A 23,251-nucleotide genomic window follows, 5' to 3' on the forward strand; every position below is an offset into this window, starting at 1 on the left:
CAGCTAGATATTGAATTGCCATTAGATTGCATTGCATTATTATTGGAATGCCGCAGCTGTACCTGCGGACTAAATTGATGGTTGACGATTGTGCATTTGAGAGATTTGTCCGGCGTGCGGGTGGCGGGATACCGGGCGGAGATATGGGGTGGCGTGGAGATGGTGCGGGAGGGGCGCGCGCGGGGGCGGCACGTGGCCGGGGCTCGGCGCGGCTGCGCGGGCTGGCGCGCCGGGCTCCAGCCGGGCTCGCGGCATTCCCCGCCGACCCCGCCATGCGCGCCGCCGCGCCGGGCGCGCTCGCCGCGCCACCCGCGCGCACCGCCCGCTCACCGCGCTAGCCGTGCTCATGGAGCCGCCCTGGGAGCTCGAGCTGGAGCTGCGGCGGCACATCGAGAGCTGCGCGTGCACCTGCGACCACATGGGCTACGGCAACTACATGGACTACCGCGCGCCCGCGGCGCACGCCTGCTTGTGCCGCGCGCTCACCTCGCCGCACGCCCACGTACGTGTCGCGCCGCGGCTGCCGGCCACCGGCCACCGACCCGCATGCCGGTCCGCTAGGGACCCTTCCACGCTCATCCGTCCTAGTGCTCGATGTCACCTGCATTGTATGCCGTAGATGTGCTGTGTGGACCGCGGACCGCGGTGTGTATGTGTCGGGTTCGAATACAGCTTACAGTTTCATACTTCCATTACTTATTATTTTTTGTAAACTTCAATATACATACATTTTGTTTTGTCTTTTTGCATTTCATTTTATACCACTATTTTTCTTACCCATTATTTACATGTTAATCGTTGTTTTTGATTCAGTAACCCTTGAACCACTACAACTACAGTAAAGCATTTGTTTCCCAACTATCTGTTGTCGCCTAGCAATTACAATTATTAATTTACAATTCTTTATTTCATTAACGCTTTTTTGAACTAAAGTACAAGATCGCAAAATTTCAGCTTAAATACTTAGAAATATGGCAGGTCTGCCTGTCTGTTAAGTACTCAATAACTTTTACTTTAAAGAGAAAGTTGGCCTTTTAATGTGCACCTTTAATTCCACTCAAGTCACTGGCAGGTTGAGCGTTTTAAGCCAAAGATTTGATCTAATAGATTCGTATAAAATAATACTTACCTTCAACCCAAGGCAATATCATCGTCGAAAAATGTCTATTGTATCAAGTTTATATGCATTGTGACATTGATTATGAATGGATTTCTTAAAAATGGAGATATTTTCGCTAATATGTAACTGTAACAAGCTATAAAGTAAATGTCTTAACGATAGCTTTAACGGCACAAACTGCTATAAAATGTTTTCTTGTCGTCTAATTTGCATGAATTTGTAATAAACCTCTTGGATTACACGCAGACAAACATATTTTACATTCATCTTACATTTCCTGTTGATGACACATATACATACATTTTTTCTCTATTATTTTAATTTTAATGCCTGCAATTATTCCCCTTTATTCCTTGGAACTAAAACAACTATGTATCTCATATCACCATATTTATTATTACTTATATGTTTAAATATCTTTTGCTACCCGTCATGCTTTTTTCTTACAAAGTTAAGTTACACTACACTAAGATAATTAAATCTTATTAATGTTAATATTATAAATGCGAAAGCTTAAATGGATGGATGGATGTTTCTTACAAGATATCTCCGGAACGGATCTTGATTAAATTTGGCATAGATGTAGAACACATAGTCATACATAGTATGAAGGAACACATTCGTTGTTTTTTTTTATTTTCGCGCGGACGGAATCAAGGGCGACACCTAGTATTCATATAAATCTTTAGGTTATTTTTACAAAGTGTGAAAATCTCAATCAACTTTTTAGTGTTTCATCAATAATACGTTTATTGAACAAAAACAACCATATTTCAAAATTATTAAAATACAATAAAAGATAATTACGATTTTAAGGCCATTTTTAGTCTTAATTTTGAACTCCGGCCTCCCATGCGTCTTGTTATCGTATTTGTAATTATTTCAAGTTATAAATAGTACATTTAAATGAAGTGCATATGCGTATAATATGTATTTATGTACGTAACTTTAATGTAAATACTAAGGAGTGTAAATTATCTATGTAATTGTCTAGTTGTGTAATAAATTCAGGCGACAATGTGCCATTAGACACAATCTGAGACTCTCTAACCGGTCGTTTATAAACGTGAATTAATTAACGTTCTGGACATCGATAGTCGAACTGCGGACTATTCCGACTACTCTGAGTACTCCCACTTATTCTATCGCTCTCGGCTTCCGACAGCTTTTACACCGCATTCACCTTGTCCAATATATCCTAACGTCTTTACGTAATGTTATCAATCTTGACGGCATTCATTTATGTTCTAACTCTTAGAGAAATATGACAACGTCTTTATATCGGCTTAATCTATGCCCTGATTTGTTTATCTACCGTATAAATAGGAATCGATACTCCAGATAGAATAATTAAAATTGTGTTTTGTGAAATTTTCTCAGGTTTAACTCTTCTTTGCCTTGGATTCTCATGGCGTGCGTTGACCGGTTTATTAATATGAAAAGTTAAAGGTACTTGCAAAGTTAAACCAGTTCCCAATATGGTTACTTTACCATTTGGTAGTTAAGAAAAAAGATGACCTAACCTTAACTATTTAAATACCTTTAGAATTGTATGAATATAATTTTACTCCAGTCTGTTCTTTGATTGCAGTAAGAGATATAAAAATATAATAAAGACTACGATACAATCAAAATAATCCTTAAGGTATTTGATATTTATTGCCGAAAGTAATATGGACAAAGCTATCATAAGGAGCATATGTAATGCGTTCTAGAGAACAGGACGGAGAGGAGGCTCATAAAAATATGTCCCCTCCCCTGACCCTACCCGTATCCTACCCCCAGTCTAGTCCTCGAGCCGGTTTCAATGCGGGTTAGTGGAAACGAGAACACGTGCTTCTGAATATCTCAGCAAAGTACGTTTCCTTTATGACAGTCATTGCAAAAATGTAATTTAGTCGGAATGTTGCATCCCCGGGTGTATTTCTTAGCTTTTCTATAGCGTACCATATTTGATAGGGTAATATTTAACTTGTATTGAATGTGACGGTACGACGCTTAAATTACGCATAAATTATTAAATTATAACAAAGCTTTACATTCAAAAATGTTTGGGAAATAACACGTCTGCTACATTTTTATAAATCCAGCGAAACTCACGAATGATTTTAATTCTGAAATCTCTCTCGGTAATAAAACGGTAAAATCAGCCGCTATTGAACATGCCGTAATTAAATGTACGATTTTTCTACAGGATTTTAATGAATATTTTAAGGACTTTAAGGTAAAAACATTTTCAGTTTGCAATTATAGAGGATTTTTTTATCAGAAATACGGATGGGGGTGAGATAAAAAGTTTCTGGGATAACAGTTAAATAAATCGAGTTTCTCGTAGTGATAGAACAAAAGTCGAACAGATAAAAACTTCCGCCACTCTTAGCGCTCGCCATTAATAAAAATAACTAAATATAACATAATAGTTATATTCTCATTATTCCACTTTTTCAGTTATATGTTTTTACTACACAACGGTATTTATACATCAAACAGAACTTTATTAAAAACAAAGAGCTTAAAATGATACTCGTAGGACGTAATAACACTATCTTTTTTATAATATACTAGCCTTTACCCACGACTCCGTCCGCGCGGAATAAAAAATAGAAAACGGGGTAAAAATTATCCTGTCCGTTTCCTGGTTCTAAACTACCTGCCCACATTTTCAGCTAAATCGATTCAGCCGTTCTTGAGTTATAAATAGTGTAACTAACACGACTTTCTTTTATATATATAGATTACTAGCTTTTACCCGCGACTCCGTCCGCGCGGAATAAAAAAATAGAAAACGGGGTAAAAATTATCCTATGTCCGTTTCCTGGTTCTAAGCTATCTGCCCACCAATTTTCATTCAAATCGATTCAGCCGTTCTTGAGTTATAAATAGTGTAACTAACACGACTTTCTTTTATATATATACTAGCTTTTACCTGCGACTCCGTCCGCGCGGAATAAAAAATAGAAAACGGGGTAAAAATTATCCTATGTCCGTTTCCTGGTTCTAATCTACCTGCCCACCAATTTTCAGTCAAATCGATTCAGCCGTTCTTGAGTTATAAATAGTGTAACTAACACGACTTTCTTTTATATATATAGATATAGATTACATACATAAGTAAATAACTTGCCTTATGTGTGTTTGTTAAATTAACGTTACATATGGTATATACGTGACTGGACTACATAAGAACAATAAGTTAAAATTCTGCCCATCAATAGAAAATTATTTTAATAGTATGTTATCCAGACTAGAAAATAGATTAAAATATTTTCAAGCAGCTTGTTTCTTTTATGTCTTTTTTTCTATTGTCACTGGATCGGAACAGCACCACTCTCGTGGAGAGAATAAAAAATGAACGTTGTTTTTAAAGTTACAAATGATCAAACAATTTGCATCTACTTATTTATTATTCCTGGAAGCTACGAGTATTACAAAAGTTTCTACTGTATATTATACTGTTTAGTGTTGAACGTTTTGGCGTAAATGGATAAGCTACTATAAAATCAGACAGCGAAATGATAGAGCAGTCAATGGTTTTTTCTTCTTTTTAAGCTAAAATCTGTAGGAATTAAAATTAAAGAATTAACACTTTACGTTCATCTGAAGAGAAAACGGCTGAACCATAGGGTAATTGGTTAATCAGAGATATCTACAACGTCATTTCTTTTTATGCTCCTGTACTAAATCATAATAACTTGCTTTATATGAATCATGTCGTTATATACATAGTTATAAAATTTGAACAAATTCATGGTGTAGCTTGCAACGCATTTCCTCTTAAAACAACTAAATCTAAGTAAATCGTAGCACACCCTACGTTTAACCCATTGACTGCCAGACATATTTAGAGCGTCTTGCCCTGGGTGCCAAGGTTTTATTTTGAAGAATACATGAAATTTTACAAAATATATATATGTATAAGTTACTAATACAATATTGTAATAGCATTTATAGTAATTTTATTGAAAAAAAAAAAAAAAACACTACGAGATAACTCGTAGCTGGCGTCACTGAATAAAATTCCTGTGCTGGTTGCCACTTACGAGTTATCTCGTAGTGCTCTTTTTTCAATAAAAATTGCAGTAAATGCCGTTACAATATTGCAGACAGAAGACAGGCGTGAAGTGGAAGTAATTCCGCGTTTCGTCTGATGAGTGTGGTGCTGAAGGCCTTATTTTAGTCTTCCTACCCTTCACATTCTTTTCTTATTATGAAAGTATGAGAAGGGGAAGTGGATTGGGCGGAAGAGGGCACGCATAGGAAGGGGAAATGTCCTCTTTCTGTGCGTCCCCTTCTCCGTTGATAAAAGGTAGGCAACGCATCTGCATTTGCGGATGTTCATGAGCAATGGTCGCGTTGCTATTTCGGCGAATTCAGGTGACTGTTTACTCGTTTGCCACCTTTTCATATATAAAAAAATATGTATGCGGCTCGCCAAGATTCGACCGAAAGGGAAATAAAGAAAATTTAGTCAAAAAGAAACTGAATCAAGGAGACTCTAAGTGGCTCAGATCAGGATCCAGTATGGTCAACAAATGGAAAGATAAACTACAAACTGGGTGTGCTCGGCAGAGCGAAGCAGTATTTCCTACCAGGCCATCGCCTTCAGCTCTATAAGGCGCAAGGTCGGTCCCACATGGAATACTGCTCGCATCTCTGGGCGGGAACACCCCAGTACCAGCTTCTTCCATTTGACCGCATACAACGGAGAGCGATTCGAATCGTCAACGACCGAGTTCTTACTGATTGGCTCGACACTCTGGCGTCGCGGAGAGACGTTAGTTTCCTCTGCATTTTTTACCGCATCTACCACGGGGAGTGCTCGGCAGAATTGTTTGGAACAATTTCTGCCGCCGAGTTCTGTCATCGGACGACACGACAGACCGCCAAGTTCCATCCACACCATCTCGATGGCTGGCAATCCACAGCTGTGCGGTTTATGCGTACCACCACGTTGTGGAATGGTCTGTCCCCGGCGGTATTTCTAAACCGCTACGAGTTTGGGTCCTTCAAGAAGCGACTTCACCATCTGAAAGGCCGGCAACGCATCTGCGATTGCTCTGGTATTGCAGATGTCCATGGGCGTCGATGAACCTTGGTGTTCCCGCTGCTAGTTTGCCCCCTTCTCTTATAAAAAAAAGTACATTACTTGGAAATGTTTCTGCACAATGCACGCATGTTTCACAACCAAAGAAATCGAAGGAATAAAAGGATGACGATAATTCAATTTAGTTAGTTTAGTTTAGTTTTAGAATCAGTTATTATGCATTTACTTGGTGACGACAGCAATGCAAGAGAAAGGGTCTGCATAATGCATTTCCTAAATAATGCATTTCATTATTTAGGACATCTTCCACCCACAGAAAAAAAAAGAATGCCTACAAAGCCATGTCGAATGTGCACAAAGGAAAAAGTTTACCATATTCAGCAGCAATAATAAAAATATTTTTTTAATTTTAGTAATAAATTCATATATATGAATATAATTATTATAATCTAATCCTCTAAGTTTAATTTTTATACTAAAAACTGATAATTAAAGTTTTTTACACTATGTAAATTTTTTATTCATACATAATATATGTATAAAATTTTAAGTAAAAATCTAATAGTCTAATAGAAAATCTAGTTCTTGTTTATGACAAAAATTGAAAATTAACACGTTTTTTTACTCTGTATAAATTTTTCATTCACCTTTTTAAAATATTTTTAACTGAAATGGCCATTTGTAATTAATCTAAAATTGCAGCACGCACTACGAGATATCTCGTAGCTGGCACTTTTGATACACACGCTTACTACGAGATATCTCGTACCTGGCAGCCAATGGGTTAAGCACATAACGCGTCGTCAGCAACGAGACAGAAGGCATTTCGTCCTTGTTCCCAACGAACAACTCGGCCGACTCAAACGAGGCTTACGCGATACAAACAACCCTAAAATACCATTGTCACCATTTACAACCTGCGAGAAAGGCTCGTTGAAATTCTCCTAAGGAGAACGCATTTGTTATTTACTAGCTTTCACAACCTTTTGCTCAGGTGTTAATATTTCATTATGATTTAATATTCTCTTTATAACGGACTTTAGGATGTTGGCAACCGATAACATAAGATGAATATAATTTAAAGTATTGTAGTTTACAGTCATTAGACCTACTATTAATATTATCGTAGCTATGCTACGAACGTTTTGAAAACAAATAACATTCGTGGAAAACTATGTAAGTATATATTACCAATAATAAAACCAACGTGTCTTACCGTATAAATTACTCTTTATAAAATTAGTAAAAATAAAATACTTGTCGTCCATTAATACACATAAAAATTTAACGAGTTAAAAGAAATATTTGCCTCGTAGCTTTAAAAACATTACATGTAATAAACTTTTGCTGCTTGAACACTTTGGATGAATAAACCAATTTAGCAATTTTTTCTACTTTATTTGATATTTGATGCTTTCCTCCATTACTTCGAGAAATAGCCGTAAAGCGATAATTATTTATAATAACAATGTTACTCTGTTATGTATGATTGAAGATTTTGCAACGTTTAAAAGTTGTAGTAAAGACTTTAAAGGTTTATTAATAAAAACAAACAAAAAATAAGTTCATTAAATATCCCTGAACGAGTAGGTTAAATAAAAATACTGTATTACTTTTTGAGCCAATTTGAAAGCAAACTTCCTTTTCATTGTTTATTCTTAATTTGAGACGAGGCAACTAAAGATGCTCGAAACATTTAAACTCAATACCGCATTGTATAACGGAGAGACAATTGTTGAGAAATTCAAGTGTACAACAACGCTAGTGAAATAAATGTTTAATAAAAGCTTTTTATAACGAAGAATAAAATATTGTAAAGGATAACTTATCTTGGAAGAAAGTTTATTATATTTTTGTTAATTTTTATTTACCCTGTAGTCCAGATGAGATGAGATAACTAGCAGTCACGCATTATTTTATTAAATTCCTTATTGTACTGAGAAGGTTTTAAATATATTATATACTGTAGTATATATATATATAATTAGTTGCATATCCTTGATTTTTCACAACTACTAGAGTTAGTAGTAGTTTTGATACTATTTTTTTTTTTACTTCTTTTCACAACCTTTAGTCAATTATACAAACAGGAGTATATATATTAACCGTCTACGATAAAAGAAAAGAACCAGAAAGGAAAAAAAGCTAGTCTGAAAGTCAAAAACTATTAAAATATGAGTGTACATCCAATATCAGCCACGGAAGGGGAATAATTCCAGACATACAGCACGAATTGACGAGAGGTGCACCGGCAATAATCATCGGTGGCTTATTTATTTGATTGATATATCGCTTTATATTTAGATACCTGACCTAGCATGATCATTCACACGATTTACATGTATGTGTGTTGTGGTGTGCGATTTTAACGAGGATGCAGAGTGTTCATTACGTACGTCCCCAGTCTTGTAGATTTCCTTCTTGCAGTGCTTTTCTGCACAGACCATGTTTGCCCTATATACTCTTCTTATCGTTGTGCAATCTAACACTTACACATGGCCGTTTATAAGAACATGAGTGCTATTAGAGATATTATTGTTGTAAAATGTGCGAACACATGAAATAAATACAATATAGTATTAGATTAGTGTTAATGCAAAAATACATTTTTCATATTTAATTTTACTATGTATCTATGAGAATGGAAGGTATACAATCAAAACCGTTTATAGCGACATCGTTTAGAACAACATACCGGTTAAATTGACCAAAATCAAAGGTCCTGGCTGAATGTTATTACATATCTTTCCTATTAATACCTGTCACCGGTTGTTACAACTATCGGTTTTTACGACTCAATATGAGTAGTCCCTTCGATGTCGTTATAACAGATTTTGACTGTAGTTGCATATTTCAATGGTTAATTTCCTTCGACTTCACCGCGACTTCCCTTTCATCCGCGGGCATATTCCAATATTTTAAACTTTACACGCTCACTCATCACTTTCCGATCTTGAGAAAGTTATAATTCTTTGGAAATTTTCTGCAATATTTCATTCAATGCATCGTGCTGAGACAAATTTGTCTCATACTTTTAGCAATATATTATATTCGTAGCTACTGATAGGATACAAGTTATATTATGTTCAATTACCGTATAAAGATATTCTTATCTAATATATAAAATTCTCGTGTCACAATGTTCGTCACCGTACTCCTCCGAAACGGCTTGACCGATTCTCATGAAATTTTGTGAGCATATTCAGTAGGTCTGAGAATCGGCCAACATCTATTTTTCATTTTTTTTTAACTGTGCGCGGACGGTGTCGCGGGCGACAGCTAGTCTAATATATAAAATTCTCGTGTCACAGTTTTCGTCACCGTACTCCTCCGAAACGGCTTGACCGATTCTCATGAAATTTTGTGAGCATATAGAGTAGGTCTGAGAATCGGCCAACATCTATTTTTCATACCCCTATTAAGATATTTTTTTTTGACTGCGCGCGGACGGAGTCGCGGGCGACAGCTAGTAAGACTATATACTTACACGATTATAGCAAGCCATTGCTGTGTCTGCCCGGTTGTATTCGTAAAGAAAGTATTAATTGTTTAATATTGTATGAATTACAGCAAAAAAAAAGGGATTCGACTATATGTTGTCAATAGTTTACCATCAGAATATATTACAATAGTTCGACTTTTGTCCAAAAATTAAAGTTGGGAGCATAAAAAAGTTAAACATACATGTATTGCACAAAAAGTTTAAAAAAAATTATAGTTGTCTATAGCGCACTTATCATTTGTCACAGTATCAACGTAGCGAAAGAGAAATGGTAACAGTATTGTTTGCTTTGTTGTTTACGAGATCAAAGGGCTTTAGTGAAAGCTATAAGCTCTATTTGTGTCAGCAAAGCAGATACATTCGTATTTCCAGCTTTGAAAGTAACAATCCATCTTTAGATATCGATCTGTGCTGTTTTACACTACACTGGAACATGGCGGGGTGGACAATCTAATTTTAAAAGATGACCCTATTAAAAAATGCGGTCATCCGAAAAGGTTTCACAAAATGTACCGAGTCGTTAACATTTTTCGCGCGCATTAATGGTTCAATTTTAACACAGGTATATTCGACATTTTTCATTTCTCCTCAATTTATTTAAAAAAGAGCACCAAAATAACTGAGATTTTTTTATTAAAAGAATAGCTTATGTGGAAGTATATACACTTTGCTGTGCTTGCGTGTTTATTAAGGTGAATTAGCGGGATTCACTAGAAAATTTAAACTACGTTTAGAGTTAGGCGAATCGAAACGCCGAAGACTTGTGCAAACTCTTTAATTCAAATTTCGAAAATCGTGAAGTAGTTCCACAATTTAAAGTGCTAGTTAGCTAAAGTTAATTCCTACTAAAACTACGTTTGGTTTATGAAAAATATTTTATTCGTGTATAATATTTTGGCTTTGTGTGTAATCTACAAATTTTATAATTTACTTTTTTTAAAAACTTTATCTGGGTAAAGTTAAGCCGGATATTGATCAGCGAATCAGCGTAAATTACATCAGAAATATTGTCATATTAATATAAGCGAACACTTAACACCAGTTAAAAGAAGAACATAGTAACGTATCTTCAAAAACAACAGCGTAAAAAAGGACATCCCTAGATGAAAGGTATTCATAGTTAAACACGTTCCAATACACGTAGCCGAGGTAGGTGGCACGGTCCGCGGAGCATCGGGGTCTGCGTTCTATAAAATAGCTTGTCTGCGGACGGATGGCTAGTGAGGTAACAATGGGGGCGCAAATTTCACGCAACATTGTGCCAACCGTGGGGGCAGCATCGGCAGCGGGAGCCCGGTGCCGGTGCCTGGCCTGCAACGAATCGATGCAGCTCCGCCCCACCTCTGCGTCCTACCGCGAGATGTTTTCCCAACTTTCCTCTCGGCCGGTTTCCCGCGACCCAACTCCCTAACTCGGCGCGAGCTCGCGCCAAATAAAACGAATAATCCCGTAAACCACCGTACGGCCTGCCGTGTGTGCACTTAGCAAATTGTTCGCGCTATTATGAACGTTGTGTGTAACCACATTAGATGTAAGCGAAGGTAAAGTAATTGTATCTCAAATATACGTTAAATGGTAGAAAATTGTCGGTATGAAATATGATAAAATTTCTTCAATTAAACTGGAGTGTAGCGAGTGCGTACCGGCGCTTTTTTGATTAAAAGATTTTTTAATTTTAAATAAAATTGTAACAAATTTTGGAAAGTAAAATTTTTTTAAGTCATCGTGTTTGTTGTTTTATAAATTGTGTAAAAAAATGATGATAATTTCCTTAATAATGAAATCTTTGCCATCACGAAAATTAGATTGCAATTTATTTTTAACATTTGATTTATTCGCAACATGAACACAATGGGAATACTTATGACAATATCTTTTCATAAAGCAAATATCGAAATTCAGGAATTTCATCCGGCCGGGTGATCTTCAACCGCCATGGCGCGCGGTAGCGTCTTCCGCTAATTACTTAAGGCGTTCCCTGAGGATATATTGTCGTAGCGTAATTGTCCGTGCGAATAGAGAATCGCTTACTCGTCCTTAGCCTCCGTATTTAATGAAACAAATAATTGATAAGACCGATCGCTAAGATAAGCTAAATTAAAGTTTGCTGCTATCAGCTATACTAGTGTTTTGTCGAAGTTTTAGGACATAAGATTTTAAATGTTTTTCGGTGGTTTGAACCATGAGTCTGCACCGATTTTGAATTGTGAGATATTCGATTTTCGATTCAAACAATGAAATCCCCTTATAGCACTTAGTTGTAACAATTAAGACTAAAGAATGCTTAAGTTGCTGGTCTTTGTCTGCCCGTATTACGATTTAGACCGTAAAAGCGTCTTATGTGGTTTGTTTTTCTTTCGCTGTCAAAACGGAAACGCCATAAAATTGTACTAGCTTTACAAACTAGCCATTTCAATATGTGAGTAGTTGATTCCTTTCTGAAACGATCTTGTTTTCCTATTATGTTGTTATGGTAAAAGTTTAGATCTCTCAATGTGTTTAGCAAAAACATGCCTTAAAAGAAATAAACATCATGATAATAACATTAAATGTATTGTACATTTAATTTTACAGTCATAGTTAGTTGTACATTGTTTCCGTTGTATAAATATATCGATGTTTCCACGAATGTCGCCGAAATACATCGATATTTTTTCGGTCTTTTAATGTTGAATATGTAACAGTGTTTGCGGTGATGTAACAAATTTAAACGTGCTGACTTTTCCGCGAACAGCTCTATTTAAAGCCAAGTAAATGTTTTTTAAACAACTTTAAACTATCGGGTATTTTACAATAATAAATCTTTTTATTTTTATATCATAAGATGACAAACGAGCAAACGACCACCTGGATTCGCCGCAATAGCGAGGCGACCGTTGCCCATAGACATCCGCAAATGCAGATGCGTTGCCTACCTTTAATTAACGGAGAAGGGGACGCACAGAAAGAGGATATATATATAGGGAAGAGGACTAAAATTAAGCCTCCGGTACCACACTCATCAGACGAAACGCGGAATTGCTTCCACTTCACGCCTGTCTTCTGTGTGGTCGTGGTATTGCACCGGTCGACCCGGCCAATTCGTGCACCCAACAAATAAAGTTGTGGCGGGATCTACCATTGTCCGAAAAATAGATTACTATTTTTATAATTACTAATGAGAAATAAAAAATCAACTCTTCTTCTTATTAAATAAATAATAATGCACAATTTCTCACTAGAGGTTATTAACTTTTATAGTAAACTTCTTTTTATTTTTTGAGATTAGAATCTAAAACTGAAAATTAGTAAATCGCCAGTGTTCTTTCTGTCTTCTCCAATAGAAATAAAAGTTTAGAATAACCTCTTAGTTAGTTAAATAATAGTAATATATCGGACTCTAGATAATAAAGAGTTAACAAATCACAACATCAAAGAAAATTCTTTAAAAATTGCATACTTTTAAATAATAAACAGATATATGACGTCATGATGAACCAAGAAATAAATCACAATCCATTTTGAAATTTCAAGTCGAACGCTGAGTCGGTCGTCGCAAACAAAAAGATATTGCATTGCATAAGACTTACGTAAGAAGTAATTTTATAGAGCACTCGCATAGACTTGAAGATCTGCGGAGGTTTTTCAAAAAGAAAGAGTGCACATGTTAAAATAAAAAACTTGTCGTAAGAATTTTTTCCGTCTAGCCCCCTTTCACAACGCGCCATAAGGAACTTCGTTCCAATAAAAAAAAAATATTAATAATTACATTGAGCACTTAAAAACGGTCGTCTTAGGTTAAGAATGAAACTCTGCCCACGACATCACACTTCGTACCCTAGGCACACCACATGAACATACTGTTCTAAGTATTAGTAAAAAAATTTATTACTCAAACAAAACTAATTCCAAACCTTACGTTATAATCGTTGTAAGTATGGCAGTTTATCGCCTCTAACTTCTAGTATTCTATATTAGTTTAAAATGCATAAATTTTGTCTTTCATACTAAGTAATTGGAAGCAATAGGGCGCAGCTAGAACTAGTTGCTGCAGTAAAAGGGTTAAATCTATATATATAAAAGAAAGTTGTGTTAGTTACACCATTTATAACTCAAGAACGGCTGAATCGATTTGACTGAAAATTGGTGGGCATGTAGCTTAGAACCAGGAATAGGACATAGGATAATTTTTACCCCGTTTTCTTTTTCTTTCTTTTTTTTTTTTTTATTCCGCGCGGACGGAGTCGCGGGTAAAAGCTAGTTTTTAATAAAAAAAGGCTATAAAACTGTATGCGTACGAAATCAAAGGTTTCTGTCAGTGCATTATTAAATCGTATTGAAGCAACTAATTGTATACGTTGATGGATGTATAAACTTTAAGTAACGATAAGTGATGTTTCCGAAATAGAAGACGCTTATTTCCCTTTTGAATAGGTTAAGAGGCTACCATATATCATACATGACAAGAAAAATTATAATTGAGTGTGAAAATTTGTACTCGTATCTGTAGAATTTTCGTACCGATTGGAAGATAAGATAGAAAATCAGTAAAAACGATCGAAGTATTCAACAGTTAGCCATAAAAAAGCAACAATGGACAACAAAACATAAGAAGTGTTGACCTGTGACGTGAGACATGTTGTTGAGACTAGACATTTCTTGTTTAGCGCACGAGAGCTAGCGGGCCGAGTGCATCGTTGTTTCGCCTCGTTCCAAAACAAAAGCCTCGTCTATTTTTTTAAACATTCAGATGTCCTGGCTTTTAACCTGCTCACGATCTAACTATTCCACGTTGAAAAAATGTTTTCATGTAGAAAATTAGACTTTTAAATGTAGATTTCTATTTTATCCATCGATTATTTACTCATTTCTTTTTCATTATTTCCTTAGTTTTTTTTAATTCTGATCTTTTAAATGTAAACTTCTACACTAATGTTACAAACTGGAAAGGTATTTAATATTAAAAAACTTTTGTATGTCACGAATAAGGTCAAAAACTACTAATTCAAATATTCTTTTGCCATTAGGAAGCAATGTTATCACTAACATAGTCTACATTTATTATTAGATTTCTTTCATGCTGCGCGAAGTCGCGGGCAAAAGCTAGTAAACATTCAAACTTTGCTAAGTTGCTTACATTACTTGCAAACAAGAATTGATGGATTTAAATTAACCTACCATTTCATTGCATGAATACACATAGTAGGTATATGTACATAGTGAAATGGCGGTAATGTTTACATTATCTCGAGTTGATCGTTTGTTAGTTAATTATTAATGAAACAACATGAATATTATGATGTGCGGTGAATAATTTGCTCGGCAATGTTTTGTCAAATAATCTATTACTTAAACAATATTAAATGTCAACATAATTGGTTAAGGTGCAATTTGTATTACAAATAGTTTTGAATTTTATACGATGGAATGTTTAACCTGTCTCGTTTGTGTTAAAGCTTCAATATTCCAATCATATTATTGACGCAAAATTCAATAACATAAGCTCCCACGATAATGATATGTTCGCAGTGTGAATAACATTAAGCCTTGTCATACGAGAGTTTAAGGTACAAAATTGGTCCTTACTACTATGTGAAATTATCCACGTTATTCAATATAAAATGACAGTTTAAAATTGTAAGAGAAGAAAGTAATTTGGAACGCATAAAACAAAGTACGGGAGTATACGGCGCCAACCTAGAAGCCTTAATGTCCCAGCTAGGTTATTGTGACGTTATAAAATATTGCATAATATATGCATCGAAGTGTTTGATATTGTTTCCTTTCACAAGGTAAAAACAAAGAGATAACGGATAAAAATCCTGTGTATATGAAATTTTATATAAAAACTTTCACAAACAAGCGAACGCAATAATGTTCCAAATCGAATGACAATGAGCTACATAATATGTTGTACATATTTAATAATAGAAATACTGAATTGTTTTTCAAATAAATTCAGAAAATTTCAAAAAAATCGTCAGCGCGGAAAATAGTAACCTAAAATATGCGCGCGTGTATCCATATCCAGCTACCTTCCCGTCAAAGTCCCGTCAAAATCGGTCCAGTCTTTCCAGAGATTATCCGGAACAATATCCGGCCTTGCGGATAGACATACAATCGAACAGAGAAACATTAAAAAAAATGGTTTTTCGTTATCAGTTAAAACACATCATGTGTCCACACACACACACACAAATGCATACATCGATGTATTCACACTCTAACACTCTTGTTCTACCTATCATTCAGACCATTTCATTCAGTTGCATCCTGTATTTTTTTGAAGTCAACCGAAGATTTAGTTTAAATAATTTTATAATCTTTAGAATCTTCATAAAGTTATATGGTATTTTTTTCTGTGATATGGAAACTTAAAGAAAAATTACCATTACTTTACGTTTACTCTAAGCATATGTAATACGTAAAAATAATATGTACACTAATTTGTGATACAATTCCCTTTAAATAGGAATGTTTGCGTTCAAGTTAGGAATCGCAAGGTCGTAACGTTTCGCGTCTGGAACAAAGCCCGCTAAGCCCCGACAAATTATTGCTCACAATTAGAACGGTGGCGTGTCTTTGATCAAAGACATGTGCATTTCAGCTGCTACTTCACTAATTTACTTCACTCACGTAGAGAAATGGGTCTACTGTAATATCATGTCTTAAATTATTTTGGTATCTCGAATAAAATTATGAACCAGATGTTTTAGTCCATAGTCGTATTTTATCCAAGGTCACTTCAGGTCTTTACTTTGATTTGGAGGCAGTTAAAATTTTGTACTTCGTAAAGTTTTTCTACAAATCTGATGTTATAATAATATTTTTTGTAGTTAAATAGTCTTCTATTACAATGTTGTCATTGCCTTTTTATTTTATAAATTATATTCTGAACTCAAGTGAAAAGAAAATCTTCTTTGTAAGTATGTCATTTAATCAAGATGATTTTACAAGCAAGTTGCCCTGAATTTTGCAGACATGAAAACAACGACTAGCGTTTCCATAGAGTAGAGCAGCTGTTGCTTTACAAAGTACCTACTATCCGTCCGCTTCGACTGAGCTCAGAAATCTTTTAAATTCTTTGCGTCCAAAATGTAGCCTGTGCTACTTAACATAATTAAATTTTAGAAAGAGAAAATACAAGTGTTTAAATAATATTTTCTTATTCTATTCAAATAAAAATAATAATATAGGTCGTCGTTGCACGTGCTGCTATCGCAGATGCGAAATCGAGTTTGGACTTTATTAGAAAATGATAGCCTGTTTTTGATCCAGTAATTTCACTTGCTAACGATGTTGAGGTATAATTTATGGATGCAGAAAAAGCGAATCGATCCCTGGAATCTGAAAAATGGAGAAAACGTAACCATTCTCTCACTTCAGAATAACTCAGATAAATGTAACGTGACTACCTTAAAAATCAGTTGAAATGCAGTCAACGTGACAAAGCCAACTAAAAATGAGCCTCTTTATTTCCTTTAACATTTTCGTGGTGCCTATTATCAAAGCAGCAGGGGAAATGCTTCCGCTGTTCTGCATTCAGTGTTATTTTGTTTTTATTCCCACAGTCGGCTCGAGGCGAGGTGATAACTCTTTGAAAGGAAACACTCGTTCTGCGGATTGCCTTTTATTTTTAACTTCGAAACAATAGATCCACTTTTCGTCACGTTTTTTGTTCTTTTTGTGCTGAAATGCAAAAGGATTTTACTTATATTTGTGTAAAATTATTGCTACCACAAGCAACAAAATATACTATTGAGGTGACTATTCGCTTGAGTGAACAGGTTCTACAAGTTTCAGTAAAACAGTAAATATATTGTAAATTAAAATGTCTGAATGGATCATGGTAACTTTAATATTAAAATGAAATAGTACGTTCAATGTTAATTATTAAGGCAATTTCAAATAATAAGTAGGTAAACTACATTGATTGAAAAAGAAAAAGGATTATTTTTGTTCTTCATAGTATAATTTCACATTAAGTTGTAAACAATCATAAAACGCTAATTATTTAATTTACTTAATTACTTTTTGACCTGTTAAGGTAGAATAAAACATTTATAAAAACACTATTAATATATTAGGGGGGCAAAACCCCCGCGCTCGGAAGCCTTCGGACCAGTTCCCTTTGTAAATGGGTCAGAGGCTATTGAGGTCCTCCCTGGCACCTCCCGTATTATGTGTGCCCCTTGCATAATTGAACGCGAGGCAAATTATTGTCATGCCTGGGAGATAGAAACATCTCAAGCTCTTTTCAACAGCTATGTTCCTATGTTATAAACGAACAAATAATAATTCTAAGCTTACATATTTCTTAAAAATGTCATTTACAATTGATGTTTTTAGCAGGTCACCTCACTACAAAGCTGAAACTAATAGTTGATGTCAAATGTGACGTTTTAAAGTGGCCCAATAATGTCATTAAAAATGCAATGTTTTCGATATATCGAACGTTAATCGTCTTGAAATCATTATCTCCGCGGCTATGAATATTTTTCAGCATATTAACACGTCAAATTATTAGGTAATACAAAATTATAGATCGACGAGGATCTGACCCTTTTACACATTTTCTGACCGCTAACCTCGATAGCAGCGTCTTTCTTGTAGGGCCAGATATCCTTGTTTGAGTATACCGCGATAATAAAAAAACTTAGTAATAATTCCTTAATTATATAACAGACACTGAAGAAATCGGGTTACTGCAATTGAATAGGGTAACTAGAACTGTTGAGTAGTTTTTTCATCTTCTCTTATTTTAAAAAGAAATCTGAGAGAAGCCAAGAAATTGTAACTGTTTTACAGAAGTCGAGAATTAGTTAAATAAGTTAACGAAGCATTCATAACGTAACCAAAAATGTATATAAGATTGTTCTGTGATGAATCTCAAAGAATTTAAAGTAACTTAGTTACTGATTCAGAGAATAATTAAAGAATACTTTAATGCTCATCATCCCAGAAGGTTAATTACAGTGAATTATAAGCGTCCGGCGCACTTTTATAGTCTTTTTAACATTATGACAAATGTTTTAATTCTTCCTTCAGGGGTGACTTTATAATTTACTTTCATATTTTTATTTCTTTTACGTTTAAATATCCAAGGGGTTGCATTATTAAATGTCATTTATTACAAAGAAAAAGCTATAACGCTCTTTATATCGCTATATAGATAAGTCTACCTTCCGGAAAACTTTAGGATTTTAAACGTGAAAATGATGTAAAACACCGTCATTGTCGAAACCCCTGTTACAATAGAGCTAGTAGAAATAAGTATCGTTTTTTAACGTTCGTATAACTTAATATACTCGTCATACTCCAGAGTTCGTTAAGAAATGGCACTAAAAAAACTCTCTGTCCTTACATTTTAAATAAATTGTAATAATATATTATTAATGACTTTGGATTACGTGTATATCCTTTTGCCTTAGACAAGAAGGAGTTATTTAAATCCATCTGTACGTAAGCGCCACGTCTGAGAGATTATATATTTAATCAGGAACCAAGCCAGGATTAAGGCAGGCGGAATAATAAATTATAATGTACACGCGCGCAACCGCATTGTTTGCAAAGTTTCGCACTTACACAACGTTTATCCATTTAAACTAATAATCACAAAATAATCAAGGCATGAGAAAGGAAATTAATGCATAACGAAGTACTTACCTATCATAGATGTAAAAGTGTTTTGTCATAGTCTTTTTTGTAGTGAGTTTTTACGTTCATATACCGGATAGATTTTTATTACTATTATTTAGTGCATGATTTTTTTATTTACAAAAAATAGATTATGTCATGCATAATGCGAGTCCGTGACATAAGCTCCCTTATAGTACTAATTATAAATAAATAATAATGAAGATTACTCACCATCTAGATTCATCGCTTCATTCTGTCAGGTGTCAGTTGAATCTGGAAGTCGTTTATTTGCTCTTCGTAAGAGCGTATTTACATCTTTACGTTGTAACGTCGTTAAATATCTGAGTCCCGAACTGGTAATTCAAAGTGACTCGCCGCTGGTATACGTCTGCCCAACTGCCCTCCCTGCACAAGCCCCTAGCGCTGTCATAACCAGCGAGTTTTTTCAAAGTACCCACTTGTTCAAAGAGAACACTAAAATTATCGATTTAATTACATTTAGGTAGCAAAAAATACGAAACCGCGAAACTAGAAACAAGATACGGAATATATCACAACCTGTACTAAAATACAATTATATCAAACAATGATAGAAAATAAAATATAGTAGAATTGGATACAGTTAATATAATAACTATATTAATACTTTAATTGCAATTGAAATTTTGTCTGGAGATCTGTAAACATTTTAAAAATTTAAATTTTTAAACGACGTAAAAGTAATTAAGTACCTATTTTGTAAAAGAAAAAATTTCTTATTAGTAAGATTTTATGCAAGCTCCATTGCAAAGAAAATATAATGTTAAAAGCTTCATCTCCGATAGAGTCAAAAACAGGCAAAGAACGTTCGTGACCCAAGAACAATAATTGCTTGACCCATGTACTGTATTTTATACAAGCGAGCGTCCGTACTTTCATCTCGAGCGCATTGGTTTCTTTATTTTTTCCGCTTCATTTGAAACAGAGAAACAGTAATAAAGAAGGGGCTAATTAAAAAGTGTAAGCCTTTTCATGTTTCAATTTCACACAGAAAATACGACTAGCTAATGATCAGGGACCAACATTCTTATTTGAATCCAGCTTTCCTTTCATACTTTTTGTTTTAAAAAGGGCCTCAGTTACTTTATGTTAATTAATCAATAACAATTTAATTTAATTAGTAATATGCGGTTAGAAAACATTTTTCAAAATATTCGCAGTGATATCTATTACCTGTTTGAGAATGGCGGGACGGGTAGGTTGCGTCTAGCAGTCGAGCCTTGGGCCTCTTTGGTCTTCCATCTAATTAGTCTAGGTACTCTTAAGAAGCAAGCATTACCTGTTTTTTACACTAAATTTAAAATAATAATAATATCTACTTTGTTTTGTTAAAGGCGGCAGTTCCAGAAGGAATGACATTTCCTGGGTCATTGCCGGATGTGGCGGAGAGGTGCGGCCGCTGGGCGCCCGACTCCCTGTCGGCCTCCGCTTCGGGCAGCTCCGACGAGAAACCAACACCGCGGCGGCCGCGCTGGCGTATTGCACTGGCCGCGCTCGTCGTGCTGGCGGCACTTGGCGCAGCGTTGGGCCTACCGCTAGCCCTGGGCGGCGGCGGCCGCGCTACTCCGGAACAACGCCTCGTCACCATACGCCGTATGCTACGAGACTCGCCTCTTATCGATGGACATAATGACTTGGCATGGAATGTTAGAAAATTCCTTCATAATAAAATCAATGACTTCAACCTTTCCGCCGGCCTCGAGGGACTTGAGCCGTGGGCGCGCTCGCGCTGGTCGCACACGGATATTCCGCGGCTCAGACTCGGCCAGGTCGGCGCCCAGTTTTGGTCGGCGTACGTGCCCTGCGGCGCCAAAGACCGCGACGCCGTCCAACTCGCACTCGAACAGATGGATGTTATCAAGCGGATAGTGGAAATGAACGCTGCTCACCTAGCACTGGTGACCGACGCCTCCGAATTATTAGATGCTCATAGAGAGGGCAGAATTGCATCTTTAATAGGCGTCGAAGGGGGACACGCTCTGGGTGACTCGCTCGCTGTTTTACGGGCGTTTTACCATCTAGGCGCTCGATACCTGACAGTGACGCACACGTGTGATAATAGATGGGCGCGCGCCGCTGGCACCCCGGGTGGACTCACGGAGTTCGGTCGCGCCGTCGTTCGGGAAATGAATCGCCTCGGTATGATCGTGGACCTCTCGCACGCCGGCGAGGAGACGGCGCTGGACGCCATCGAAACGTCTCGCGCACCAGTGGTCTTTTCGCATTCCGGTGCTGCTGCGATCTGCAATTCGACGAGAAATGTTCCGGATGAGCTCCTGCGAAAGATAGCCTCTAACGGTGGCGTGGTGATGATAAATTTTTATGCGAAATTAGTAACGTGCGGCGAGCGAGCGACAGTTGAGGACGTGGTGGCTCATATCAATCACGTGCGGAAAGTGGCGGGCGTGGAACACGTGGGCCTCGGCGCGGGATACGACGGCATCGACGCACCGCCCGAGGGGCTTGAAGATGTGTCGCGTTACCCGCACCTCCTGGCTGAGCTGCTGCGCGACCCCGACTGGAGCGAGGAGGACGTGCGCAAGGTGGCGGGCCTCAACGTAGTACGCGTGCTGCGGCACGTGGAACGCGTGCGCGACGAGTGGCGCCGCGCCGCAGTTCTACCGGGCGAGCAGGCGCCAGGTGCACGCCACGGCGAATGCGTGTACGGGCCCGCGTGACGCCGGCTGCGCGCCGCGCGCAATCCCCGCCCGCGGCAACCCTTCCACTGCTCAAAATTGACACTCGTCGACTGTAGTTATACATGTATATTAGTGTCCAAATGTGATTTAGCGATTAAAGTAATCTCTACCAAACCTCGATGCACAAATTGTTTAGTGGAGGCGCCGGCGTGCGCGCCGGGCACTCGGCCTCGGTACGGCGCCGCGTGCCCCGCTAAACTCTTCTCCATCCACGCACTCGACTTCGTTGACGAAAGCCCAATGCGTTTTGCAATTTATAAGAAGAAAACATTAATGATAATATAAAAAGATGATGTGTTTATAGAAAAATAAATATTCTTTATTTATAAAAAATGTTTTATTTCAATATCATTAATACGTACCTCCCACTCTATATCAACTACCTTTTTATTCTAATGTGTAACGCAAGCCACATCTAATTTATAACTACAAGTCAAAAAGCATAGATCTTATAGAACCTCTAGATCAATGGTTCTCGGTGATTCGAGGACCACCAGTAGTGGTTCGCATAACACAAAATATGGTCCGTGAATGATTTAGAGCTGTGAGTCGATGGTCGCCATGCAGTGAGTGGGAAAAGCTATGGTGTTGAGCTTTTGCCGCTTTCATTCCACTGCCAAATTTTATGAAATTTGTGTAACAAGAAAAATCAGGTGGAAAAGTAATTAAAAACAGTTTTTGTTGACTTTCACTTTTTACACGACAGGCCCTCCAAAGTAGAATAATATAAAAGAAAAGACCTGACCAAGAAAAGCTCCATCTAGAGCTGGGGTTGGGAACCCCTGTATGCATGTTCAAAATTCAACAACGTATAGTATAACCAAGTATTACAGGAATATCTGAAGCAGTGAGAGAGGCGCTGCTATCGCGGTTGGTTCTATCAATATATATAAAGACGTTACAAAATAATAATAATCGATCGAAAAAAATGTATATTTTATACCAATTGAATTCGAGTCACATGTTTGAAGTACGAATCCATTTATTCACTTTAATCGAGATTTTTAAACAGCTCATCTCACTGTGAAGCTGAAATTGATAGATGTTAAATGTGACCTAAATGTAATACATCCGTTTGCCTCACAATTAAATTTAAAGACCGACTAACTTATTTGACCCGGTGGGCATAGGTTAACCAAAAAATTTACAGCTCAACAATCCCCCTGTCAACGTGATTTTAAATTTGTTAAATACTTATTCAATAATTTAAATGTTATTAAAATTATAGC

At 36.6% G+C, this 23,251-nt stretch overlaps 1 protein-coding gene across 1 annotated transcript; it reads left to right on the plus strand.

The window, feature by feature from the left end:
• The first annotated feature begins 346 nt into the window (after positions 1-346).
• On the plus strand, positions 347-22,284 carry LOC106719162 (dipeptidase 1). The gene is made up of 2 exons (XM_014513430.2): positions 347-502; positions 20,658-22,284. Exons 1-2 carry the CDS (start codon positions 347-349, stop codon positions 21,999-22,001), a joined length of 1,500 nt encoding a protein of 499 aa, XP_014368916.2. The 3' UTR covers positions 22,002-22,284.
• Positions 22,285-23,251: the final 967 nt, after the last annotated feature.

This window comes from Papilio machaon, chromosome 12 (genome assembly GCF_912999745.1).
Source record: "Papilio machaon chromosome 12, ilPapMach1.1, whole genome shotgun sequence".
Taxonomy (NCBI): domain Eukaryota; kingdom Metazoa; phylum Arthropoda; class Insecta; order Lepidoptera; family Papilionidae; genus Papilio; species Papilio machaon.